Source organism: Tamandua tetradactyla, chromosome 8 (genome assembly GCF_023851605.1).
Source record: "Tamandua tetradactyla isolate mTamTet1 chromosome 8, mTamTet1.pri, whole genome shotgun sequence".
NCBI classification, from domain to species: Eukaryota; Metazoa; Chordata; class Mammalia; order Pilosa; family Myrmecophagidae; genus Tamandua; species Tamandua tetradactyla.
The window spans coordinates 21544017-21555455 of NC_135334.1; the positions used below are offsets into that span (position 1 = coordinate 21544017).

An 11439-nucleotide genomic window follows, 5' to 3' on the forward strand; every position below is an offset into this window, starting at 1 on the left:
CATTTCCTAATATAACTTATGTAGATAGCTTGCTTGAACACCATAAGTACTTGGAACCTTGGGTAGGACATGGGATTTTGTTGGTTTGTCCAGAGTGATGCCCCGATGAATCCCAGAGTGATTTGAACAGTGAGTGGAAAAGTATTTGCAAAGTCCCCTTTGGGGAATAGTGAGAACGGGGAGAAATTCAACTTCCCCAAGTAGAATTCTTGATATTCTCACAAGCAGTGTGGACAACCAAAGCTATAGGCTAAGCCCCCAGTCTTGGGGTTTGTTCATATGAAACTTAACCCCACAAAGGATAGGTCAAGCCTACTTAAAATTAGGCCTAGAAGTCACCCCCAAGAGAGCCTCTTTTGTTGCTCAGATGTGGCCCCTCTCTTCAGCCAACACAACAATGAAACCCACCACCCTCCCCCTGTCTACGTGGGACATGACTCCCAGGGGTGTGGACCTTCCTGGCAACTTGGGACAGAAATCCTACAATGAGCTGAGACTCAGCATCAAGGGATTGAGAAAACCTTCTCGACAAAAAGGGGGAAGAGTGAAATGAGACAAAGTGGCAATGGCTGAGAGATTCCAAACAGAGTCCAGAGGTTATCCTGGAGGTTATTCTTATGCATTAAGTAGATATCACCTTGTTATTCAAGATGTAATAGAGAGGCTGGAGGGAACTGCCTGAAAATGTAGAGCTGTGTTCCAGTAGCCATGTTTCTTGAGGATGACTGAATAATGATATAGCTTTCCCAATGTGACTGTGTGATTGTGAAAACCTTGTGTCTGATGCTTCTTTTATCTACTTTGTCAACAGATGAGTAGAACATATGGAATAAAAATAAATAATAGGGGGAACAAATGTTAAAATAAATTTGGTTTGAAATGCTAGTGATCAGTGAAAGGGAGGGGTAAGGGGTATGGTATGTATAAATTTTTTTTCTGTTTTCATTTTATTTCTTTTCTGAATAGATGCAAATGTTCCAAGAAATGATTATGATACTGAATATGCAACTATGTGCTGACATTGTGAATTACTGATTATATGTAGAACAAAATGATCAAAATAGGAATGTTTGCATTTGCTTTGTGTTTTTTGGTATTTAAAAAAATAAAATTAAAAAATTTTTTTAAAAGTTAAGCAGACTGGAAACAAGATCAGATAAGAACATTAGAGGGAGCTCCAATCAACACTGTGCTGCAGGGAGCTTGGCAAAATTTTTTCTCAGAACCTCATTGAAAATCAACCACGTAAAAAGTGAGATTAATACACCAAGAGAGAAGCAACCCTTGTAAATAATCCCGTTAAACCCAAGCATTTTGATTTACAAAAATCAAAGCTTTAAAGACCAGCAACTTGAAGCTGAAACGAAGTTGAATGGCTTGCCCAGCTTTAGGAAACCAGAGGAAGGACTAGAACTCGCATCTCTTGTCTCTCCGGCCAGTCCCATTTTCTCCACACCCTGGGCAACATGGGTCCATCTCCCCTCTGTGTCTCATTTCTTTGAAATGGGAAACTCTCCTACCTGCTTCTTGCATCTCCCTTATACACCAGAAAAATGCTTTTTACTGAAGAGGACCTTGAGTTTTAAGCCTAATAATGTCATTTTCCCGATGGACCCTAGAGCTGTAAATTGCCCAAAATGGCTATCAGGAATCCTTTTTCTCCACATCAGCACAACACTATTATTTCTGATGTGTAAAGCTTGTAATTTGTATGTCTCCAAATTGCAGACTTCCTACATGGAAGTGAATCATAGCAAATTGGCTCCAAAGTCCTTTCTCCTCAAACCACACTTTGAATTTGGGAATAAGGAGAGGACTGACCCTCTGCAATCTTAGTGTTTTAAGCCGAGTGAATTAAAATAGCCCATTCTACCTTCCTGCGAGCTCTGTGTTTCCCAGTTGCCTGGACAACAGGCTGTCTCTAAAAACCCAACCTTCCAGTTCTCAGTCCTGCCCCCGTCGGAAATCTGCCACCCTGGATTGGCTCATGGAACGCTTCCTCCTCTTTGGGTTCCTGCTGGTTGGACTTTTTTTCTGCCCTTCCTCAAAAGGGTCACTCCGCAGGGAGACGCAACAGAGGCAAGAGAGGATTCTAAAGGTAGGAAGAGGTGGAGTGAGGGAGATGGGGGAGAAGCAGATACTGAGATTCATTTTTCTCTAAAAGAGGGTTGAGAGGGATGACTTCTGTGTAAAGACCCAAATGGATAGAAAAAAACAGCTCCATGTAAGAGTCCATAGAGACCAAGAACTGAAGCTTCTGGAAAGTGCAAGAAACAGAGTTGGAGACTAGAATTCCCACTTTCCTGGTGTTACCGGACAAAGGCAGTGAATTCTTTTCCCCAGTGAGTTCAATAACCAATTCCTGAGACACCGGGGTTGCAAAGACAGAAAATGTTTATTGCTAGGCAGGAAGCAGACCAGATGGCCTATCAGCCCAAAATGTGTCTCCCTGAACTGCAGTAATTCTGAAAGTTTTATAGTATCATAAGATGGGCAGATTTTAGGATAAGGAGCACAGTGGCCCCACATGATGTAATTAGAGGTGATCTGATTATTGAGCATGCACAGATTGATTACATACTTAGTCACAGAAGGTATGAAAGAAAATGGTGACTTTAATATGCTGATTGGTATTATAATTAGGTATCAATGACTTGTAGGTTAAAGTCTAACCTACTGCACATGTCAGGCAGGCCCATTTTTTATTAGCTCCACCTCCAGTAATCAAGGTAACTTTGGATTTTGATTGGGTTAGTTCTGGGCTGACCCAAGACTCTTCATTAATAAACATTAGGGGCTGTCTTTAGTGATAACAAGACTGGAGACTCTAGAGTCGAAAAACAGGAAAAATGGGTACACGTGACGGTTAGTCACAAATTTTTACAATCACAAAGGACACAAGATAAAGGCTACACATCATTATCAGAGGTCAAGGCAGCTGGATTCCAGTTCAGAGATTTCAGGTATTTCCCTCTGTCTACTCCAGTGTACTAGAAAGCAAAAAGGAATTTCTATATAATGATTCGGCAACCATAATCATTCCTTAAGTCCTAATTTTTCAGTTATACCAGGACTCTTGGTTCAGCCTAAAAGTCAGAAAAGCATCCCCGTGTCCAGACGTGAATACCAGTCTTCTCCTTCTTCTGGATAGCAAGAAGATGCCACCTAAGACCAAAGAAAAAGGGCTGAAAGCTGGGGCACAGAATAAGAAAAAGAATTCAGGTGCTGGTGAGTTGGGGGGGTGCCCCCCACTTCTCCATGCTCTGGCACAGAGACCAGCACCGGTCCTCCAGAGACTATTTGGTCCTCTGTATGATGAGATGGAGCTTTCTTGACCCTCCCCCCTCATATCTTCATATCCAGGTTCCATGGAGGTGGGAAATTGGGGAAAATCAGTCATTTGACCCCTCCCTTGAGTCCCTTCTAGCTCAGGTTCAGCTCTGAGCCTTCCGTATATATTCATCACATATATTTTGAATACCCACTCTATGCTAGGCAGTGAGGATGCAGTGGTAACCTCAGACCTCAGGAAGAAAGGAAGTCCAGAGATTGGGTGAGGAGGGGAGGAGAGTCGCGGGAGGAGGGTACTGAGAGCAAGACCAAGGGCTTGCAACCCTCTCCTCTGTCAACTTGCTAGGGCAGATGTGGAAGCCGAGTCCAAGCACAGGCTGGAAGTGCTGGAGAAGGAGTTGCTCCGAGACCAGTTGGGTAAGAAGGGCAGGAGCTCCAAGAGGCTACAGGGGTGGGGCAATGAGGTATTTCTGTTTCCACCACCTCCTCTCATCCTCAGGGATTGGAGGGTTGGAGCTATGGTTGGGGGTTAAGCTAACCTCTAACCATTCCCTAATGGGAAAACACTGTTATGAGTTGAGATCGTGGTGGGGAGGGGGTGGGCATTGAGGTTTGATGAGAGAACTAGGGAGCTATTTTTACAGCCAGAATGTGAGAAATTTTTGCTCCTTAATAGTGAAAAGTCTGTGAGATTCTGAGAGGAGGGGGTGGGTGGCACCCAGGTGAGAATGGGAGGCTAGATGCTCTACCTCCAAGTTTCTGAAAGTGGGCAGGGCCAGTCAAAAACACGGAGCTGGCTCAGTGGGGCCCCCAGTCAGATCTGAGGGCTGCTCTGGGACCACCCACAGCCCTGCGGAGGGACGAGGCCCGCCAAGCCAAAGCCTCTGAAGACCAGCTGAAGCAAAGGTTGCAAGGGTTGGAGGCTGAACTGGAGAGAGCCCGAAGTGAAGGGAAGGCCGTATATGCAGGTATGTGGTGGGTTTAGCGGGTGGGCAGGAGGCAGGGCTCTGGAAGAGAACAACCAAGAAGAGATACATTTGCTGTGCCCAGTCTCAGGACAAATGAGGCAGATCCTAAAAAACCCAAAGAAGTCCTCGGGGATCCTAGGCAGGGATCTTCCAGGATCCCTGATGCCATGTGCTTGATGCTTTGCAGGTTATGCAATGTAGCAATAGCCATTACCCCATTGATTCCATGGGAGTGAATGGGACAGCTTAGAATCCCTATCCTGGGCTGGAATGGGGAGAGGGGTTTGGTTTTCTCTCCCTCCCCCGGGTTTTCAGGGACTCCCAACTTCTCAGAATCTCTCCAGAGGAATCAAGAAGGCTTTTATGCTCCCATCCCACTGGACCAAGCATAAATCCCCTGGGCCCTCCTCACCTACAATTTAATCTCCTTTCTCCATTCTTCCATCCCCACTGAGTCGCTGCCCCCACCCCCACCCCGTCCCTCCCATAGAGATGACTCGCCAGTACCGGGCCCTGCAGGAGAAGATGGAGAACCGCAGCAGGTGGCTGGAGGAGGAAGTGAGGGGCCTTCAGGAGCAGCTAGGTAGGCCTCCCGCTATAGAAGCCTTTTTTTCTCCAAGGGTCACTGACCAGGTCCAGCCTAAAGGGGAGGACTTAAGATGGCCCTTCTCTAGAAGGCTGCAACCTCTCATGACTTTCCCCACTGACTCTCCCACCACTGAGGATTGGAACAGAGAGTTCAGGATGGCAAGTCTTTTCGCCTTCTTCCTTAGTCTCTCCAAATGCAGCCCTCACTTCCCATCACTGCCATCTCTCATGAGCAAAACACAGCCCCTCTTACTTTTGCTGAGATAGGATTTTTACAGTGAAATTAAAGGAAAATGTTAGACTTATTTACTTCTATATCTGCAAGGCCGAACATATGGTAGGTCTGCAATAACTATTTGCCAAATAAACAAACAAACCCCCTTAAAAATAAGCAAAAATATAACCAAATATAGGAAGTCTTTGTTCTCTTCCCGCTTCCTTACAGAATAAAGTTGAAACACCTTAGCGTGGCACACATGGCAATCTTGGCCTCAAAATTTTCTTATTCTAAAATAGCTTCAGTTTCGCTACAAATACCCAGGAGGTGCTTATCTGGCATGCAGACCCTGGGTTCCTTTCCTAATCTCTACCTTATCTCAAATTCAAATTCAACCAAGAATTATCCAGCACCTCTTATATACTAGGTGCTTTCCCATACATTAACCACATTTAGCTCTCACTGCACCCCTCTCTTTAAAGATGAAGAAACTGAGGCTCAGAAAAAGACATGCCTGAGGTTGCACAGGCAAGAAGGGACAACCAGACTTTAGACCCAGCTCAGCTCTTTACAGGGGTTATAGGGAAACTGACGACCCTGGGGGAGTGTGGTGTGATTGTTTCCATTGTTTCTGTACCTTTGGAGACTTGTGCAAAAGTGGAGTTCTCCATCCTCTGCTCTTTCATCCTTTGCCCTGCCCCTCAGAGAAATGCCAGAGGGAAGCCGAGGCTGCCCAGGGAGAGGCTGAGCAGGCCCTCAGAGAGCGGGACCAGACCCTGGCTCAGCTTCGGGCCCACGTGGCTGACATGGAAGCCAAGTATGAGGAAATCTTACATGTAAGCACCACCCCCTGGAGCCCATCCATTTCCATGCCCAGCACCACCATCTCCCCCGTACCTCAGACCCCATGATGCCAGCTAGTTTAATGACTGGCGAACCAGCATCTTCACAGGAATCCCTGCTCTACCTTGAGGGCGGGCAGCCAGGGAATACAACTGTGTCTGCCCACTGAGAATAAGAACTTTAGCAAATTACCAGCAATGAAAGCTTGCAAACCAATCTGAGGCACCCTCCGCCCTTGCCCACTGCCTTCCTCGGGGCTGAAGTTTGGTGTCTGCAGGGCAGCCTGGACCAGCTCTTGGCCAAACTGAAAGCCACTAAGCCTCTGTGGGATGGTGCTGTTTTGAAACTCCATGCCAAGCACAAGGAGCAGCTGCGCCAGTTTGGACTCAACCCCCTGGATCTTTGAGGCTGCAAGACTGCAGTCTCTAGGACTCTGTGAGGCCCCAGCAATAAAGCTCTCTTGATGTAGAACTGAGCAAAGCTGTCAGCTGTGGATGTTAGGCAGAGATGAGTACCTCTCATGGGACATCTCGGTTCTGGTTTGACCCATTGCCCAGAAGAGTGAACGACAGAAGAGAAATTCACAAGGTCTGAACCCCTCTCCCACGGAAACTGGGCCCCATGCATTGAGCTATGAACCCATTCGTTCCCTTCAAACCACCCCCACCCCTGCCCCTGCCATCACAAACACAAGCAGCCAGATTCATGGAGAAAGACCATTTGTATAACATCAGCTCCCAAAGTAGCTGAATCCTAAAGTGCCCACAGAGGGAAAGCATAGATGGTCTCCAAGGTCTTGCAATAATTCTGAGTCCCGAGTCAGACCTAGGGCAAGTTCCAGATGGCTTCAATCCTGATCAGTCCCATTGCTCACCCTTCTCAGGCAGAACTGCATCTTTGAGGCACAACTTCCCCAAAGCTCCCAGATGACCTTCTTGGGAGCCAGAGTGGAGGGTCAACTGGAAACCGGCCACACCCCATGGGCCTGCTGGAAGGCTCTGATCATACCCTCCGTGGAAGGTGGACCCATGGGAAAGGGGGGAGACCACTGGTTATCCTATGGTTGGAGGTGTTCACAGTCCTGCAGCTCCAGCTTCTAGCTTAATGACAGCAGCTCTTCTCCTACCTCCTCAGGCTGGAGAATGAAGACACTCTCCCAGATAGATCTGTAGCAAGCAGGGTTGCTTCACAGCAGATCTGAGACTAGAGCTCTATCCTAAGAAGAGAGGAGAGAGGAGGTCATTTGGGGACCAGGAGAGTTCCTTTCCCTGTCCCCACCTGTACTAGAGTGCCCAGAAATGGAAATGATTCCATAGGTCCTTCAGTCCCCCACCTACTTTTACCTTTGGAACCAATGTGCATGCCCTGTACTGCTTCACCCTCCAGCCCTCCTACTCTGTCTTCCTTTCCAGCTCCCCTCTATTCTCTGGCTGCTCAATGTCCCGCCTATCTCCTCCTCCTCACCTCTCCAGACTCTAGGGGAATCCAGGTTTCCAAGCCTTGCCGAGACCTGGCCGCTAGCTTCAGGCAGAGGGGTGGCTCAGCCTCAGCCAACTGCTGAAGCCTCTCCTGGTCATTCTCTCCACCCACAGGATACCCGTTCACCTCCAGAATCACGTCGCCCATTTGCAGCCCTGCCCGGGCAGCTGAGCTTCCTGGGGTCACCTGGAGGTGTCAGGGTAGGAGGGTGCTATAGAATATGGAATACCATGGAAAAATGTGGCTAGGTGCTCCAAGGCTGGAGGACGGAAGATTAATTGGGAGGCAACTACTCTAAAGGCTCCAAGGTCCACGGGGCATCAGTCACCTGGGAGATGAAGAGATCAGGGCCACTGGCCACACAGCTGAGTCGGAAGCCATAGCCACCTCCTGGCCCAGGGTAGAGAAAGCACTGGCGGGGGCCAGGAAAGACAGAAGCCACAGCTGTGTCTTCAGCTGGTGGACCCCTGGCTTCCACCAGAGGGGTCAAGAGTGTATCCTGGGGAGAGGCAGGAGCCTCTGCGCTCTCCAAAAAGAGGAGTGGGGAGAGGCGAACCTGGAAGGAGGCAGACAGACCAAACCTGTTGCTTCTCCCTCCACCTGAGTCCTGCTCAATTCCCCGCCCTGCCCCAGCCCCTGCCCTTGGCTCACACCATACTGAAGAAGCGGTCAGCCTCAGGGTCGACGACAGTAAGGGAGACACAGGAGCCCTGCGCCTTGATCCTGGACACCGTTTCCTCATGGCACAGCCCCTCCACGCTCTCCCCGGCCACAGCCACCAGCCGGTCCCCATCCTGCATCCCAGCCTTCTTGGCTGGCAATCCTGGCTCCACCTCCCTCAGGAACTGCCCTAGGACATAGGCACCCTCACTGCTCCTCCTTATTTATCCCCAGTGCCACCCCAGGCCACCCTGTGCACACAAGGGGACTGACCCACAGGATACACAGGAGGAGGAGGCCCAGGGCTGGGGCTTAGGGAGGGGCACACATTTTGTGCTTGGAAAGGTGTATATATATACATACACACACTCCTGGGCCCACCCCAAGGCCCACCTTCCCTACCTACCCCTGGGCTCCCACTCACCGAGGCGACCTCCAATGCCCTTCTCCTCTCGAAGCAGAAACCCAAAGCCCTGGGGCCCTTTCTCTAGGTGCAGACAGCGGGGCTTGGCGGGCAGTGCCCAGCCCTCTGCCAGGGGTGCAGCCAGAGGCATTCCCAGCTGGCGACACTGTTCCTCCACCTCTGGCCCCGCCACCAGCAGGGTCACCTGCTCTCCGCTCTGCCAAAGCTGTGGGGAGCCAGCAGGGCACAGCCTCAACCACCTGGATAGGGACCACCTCATAGCCCCTCCTCCCAGGCCCAGAAATGAAGCACAAAGGGGAGGGAGACGCAGAGCCTTGGCATCAGGTGGCAAAGGGAAAGATGGTGATAGAGGTACAAGATCAGAGCAGGAGAAGAGCTGTGTATGTGTGGGGGGAGTCTGTTTCCTGAGTCAGGGGCCCTAGGTCCAGATGGGGGCAGAGGAAACAGGCAACCATACCTGCCTGCGGAGTTGTTGATGAGTCCACTTCTCAACGCTGGCCCCATTCAGTTCTAGTAGTCGGGCCCCGGGAGGCACCCCTGCCCGCTCAGCTGCTCCCCCGGTACTCAGCACCAACCAGAAAGGACCCTGTTTTCCTGGAAGCCATTAAAAAAAAAAAAAGCAAGCTCCAGTCTGCTGCCTGCCCAGAGCATGGAATGCCGTGAGCTCTCCTCTCCTGCCCTCCCTCCCAAGCCTCCAAGCTCACCATGGGTGACACTGAAGCCAAAGCCACCTTCGTCTTTCACTATGTGGCACAGCCGGGGCCGGATGCCTGGGCCAAGGATAGGGCAGTGATGGGCATTGCTCTGCTGCTGAGCTCGGGCCACGTCATGCACCCTTCGTGCCCAAACTGTCAGCAGCACGCGGGGACCGCTGGCCCGGATGCGGCGGACCACCTGAACAGAGGGCAGGTGGGGTGAGGTCCGGCCTGGCCCTTCTTGTCAGCTCCCTCTCCCTGGCACCTGTGTTTTCTAGCGTGAGAGCCGTATGTCTGGATGCTTTAAGCTGACCCCTCTGACTTGGGCACCTGAGGGCCTGAGGAATGCTCTCCTGAACCACCGGGAGCTCCTGCCCACCCTCACCACCGCATAGTCTTCGTGCTCCACAACATGGCTGTTCACCCCCAGGATGCGGTCCCCTTCCAGAAGACCCTGGCGCTGGGCAGAGGTGCCTGGGTCCACCCTGCACACCACGTGGCCAGTCCCACCCAGCTCTGACTGCAGGTGGAAGCCAAAACTGCCATCCTCTTTGCTCAGCAGACAGAAGCGAGGCCGCTCTGGGCTCCAGGGATCTAGAGGAAGAGGGAGGCACCAGGAAAAGGTTTGCAAGGGGTGTGGCCCAAGCACAGGTCACCGTGTGCCTGGCAGACCCTGTTCCCCCACGGGACAGTGGACCGGCCTCCACCCTGTTCAAGGTTGGGCAGTGGAGCTGCAATGGAAGGAACTACCCAGCCCCTCCTATCTCTGTGTAGTAACTCTCAACCAAGGCTCTTATCTGATAGCAATAGTAGCCAGTAATCACCAAGGAGATGGGGGAGGCCAGGTGGACCTGTGGTGTCTCCCAGGGAAAAGGAATGATTGCCAGAAGGCAAGGTGGGGTTACCAGATAGCTCGAGGTCTTCAGCCAGGGAGAGGACAGGATTATCAATCCCCAGTTTTGGGTTAAACTCAAACTTCCTACAAGGAGGCAAGAAAGCAAGAGGGAGAAAGCTCTGCATCTGAACTTAGATCCCAGACTCTGGGAGCTAATGGCAGCGGGAGAACCTCCCCAGCTTCTCTTCTGTCCTCCCCTTACCTCGACCCTCATGGCACTTACAGAGTTAACAAGTCTGTGTCCCGAAGATCTGCTGGGCAAAGAAGTGGGTGAAGACGGGGCAGGTGCATTCTTTCCTCCTCTTCCCACAGTTGCAAACTGAAATCCTTGCCTTCCATAACTCCCAAACACAGCTCTTGTTCCCTGGGTTCTGCTCCAAAGGGGTCTTCCCTTCTCACTGATTTCATACCCAGGGGGCTACTGTGCATTTCCATCCCTTTTCCTCCCCCCAAGTCCTCAGCATGAAACCTCAGCATATCAACACAGGGTGTGGACCAGGAAGACACACTCTCACCTCTTCTCTAACTCTGGGGTCTGGTCTATTTGCTTTAGGGCTCCAAGCCTTGAAGTGGAGCACCCCTGGTTCCAGAGCCTCAGCCTACAAATCTGTCCCAACTGCCCCAATGTCCTCCCCCTACCTTCCTCCCCAGAAAGGATTTATCCTGGCCTCCTACCTGCAGCTGTCTCCATAGCTGGATCAGTGATCCAGGGCTCAGGGCGGGGACAAGGTCCATCGCAACCAGCTGACCCTCCCCACACACCCTCCCCAAGTCCCGCCTCCTTGAAGACGCTGCTGTGAAAGCAGTCGGGTAATGGTTAACAGGGATAAGAGTCTTGTCCTCTTGGGAAGCATGTGTTCCTTTTGTCCCCATTCCTGGGCTCCAACTTTCCCTGGGGTCCCTCTACTGCTGCCCCAGTCCCCCCTTTGTTCAGAGAAAGGCAGATTGCCAGTCACTATTCCAAGCCCGGGAAAGGGGCAAGAGATGTTCTATGGAGAGGCGTGGCCCATCCCCATCCCAGTATTTGGTTCATGGGCTCCCCCGAGTCTTCGTAGCCTCTGAATCCAGTGCCCTAGAACCACTTGCTACAGCAAGTGGCCAGTGTTTTAACTAGAATGACCAAGGACAGTGCTGTTTCTTGGCAACACCAGGCAAGGAAAAGGAGGCTACAGAGGTGGAAGACACACAGCTTTTTTTTTTTTTTTTAATATTTTTATCGAGAAATCTTTACATGCAGTCTATCTATAGTATACAATCAGTGGTTCACAATATCATCAGATAGTTGTGTATTCATCACCATGATCATTTTTAGAACATTTCACTCCAGAAAAAGAAATTTAAAAAAAACTACTACATCCCATACCCCTTACTCATCTCTC

General features: G+C 50.5%; 2 protein-coding genes across 3 annotated transcripts; one reads left to right on the forward strand and one right to left on the reverse strand.

Annotated features, from left to right (window-relative positions):
• The first annotated feature begins 1807 nt into the window (after window positions 1–1807).
• On the forward strand, window positions 1808–6492 carry DRC12 (dynein regulatory complex subunit 12 homolog). Of its 2 annotated transcripts, none has more exons than XM_077112026.1 (7): window positions 1808–2098; window positions 3063–3228; window positions 3643–3708; window positions 4140–4259; window positions 4750–4842; window positions 5770–5900; window positions 6185–6492. In XM_077112026.1, exons 1-7 carry the CDS (start codon window positions 1988–1990, stop codon window positions 6311–6313), a joined length of 816 nt encoding a protein of 271 aa, XP_076968141.1. In that variant the 5' UTR covers window positions 1808–1987; the 3' UTR covers window positions 6314–6492. The 2 variants fall into 2 exon arrangements, with proteins under 2 accessions (XP_076968141.1, XP_076968142.1); XM_077112027.1 differs by having other exon boundaries at window positions 1985–2098; window positions 3152–3228.
• A 126-nt stretch (window positions 6493–6618) lies between these two features.
• On the reverse strand, window positions 6619–10764 carry NHERF4 (NHERF family PDZ scaffold protein 4). Its single transcript, XM_077112028.1, has 11 exons — window positions 10736–10764; window positions 10284–10311; window positions 10071–10144; window positions 9551–9759; window positions 9175–9364; window positions 8928–9064; window positions 8471–8675; window positions 8040–8236; window positions 7715–7942; window positions 7372–7572; window positions 6619–7123 (listed from the first exon to the last, which is right to left on the reverse strand). The coding sequence occupies exons 1-11, from the start codon at window positions 10749–10751 to the stop codon at window positions 7094–7096; spliced, it is 1515 nt and encodes a 504-aa protein (XP_076968143.1). The 5' UTR covers window positions 10752–10764; the 3' UTR covers window positions 6619–7093.
• Window positions 10765–11439: the final 675 nt, after the last annotated feature.

Bases quoted from the DNA above. Each gene is read 5' to 3' on its own strand.
- DRC12 (XM_077112026.1), top strand. From the start codon at position 1,988: ATGGAACGCTTCCTCCTCTTTGGGTTCCTGCTGGTTGGACTTTTTTTC. The intron at 4,260-4,749 runs GTATGTGGTGGG...TCCCTCCCATAG, and splicing joins AGGGAAGGCCGTATATGCAG to AGATGACTCGCCAGTACCGG. The intron at 5,901-6,184 runs GTAAGCACCACC...TGGTGTCTGCAG, and splicing joins AGTATGAGGAAATCTTACAT to GGCAGCCTGGACCAGCTCTT.
- NHERF4 (XM_077112028.1), bottom strand. The intron at 8,237-8,470 runs GTGAGTGGGAGC...CCTATGTCCTAG, and splicing joins GGGCATTGGAGGTCGCCTCG to GGCAGTTCCTGAGGGAGGTG. The intron at 7,573-7,714 runs GTGACTGATGCC...TGACACCTCCAG, and splicing joins CTGATCTCTTCATCTCCCAG to GTGACCCCAGGAAGCTCAGC.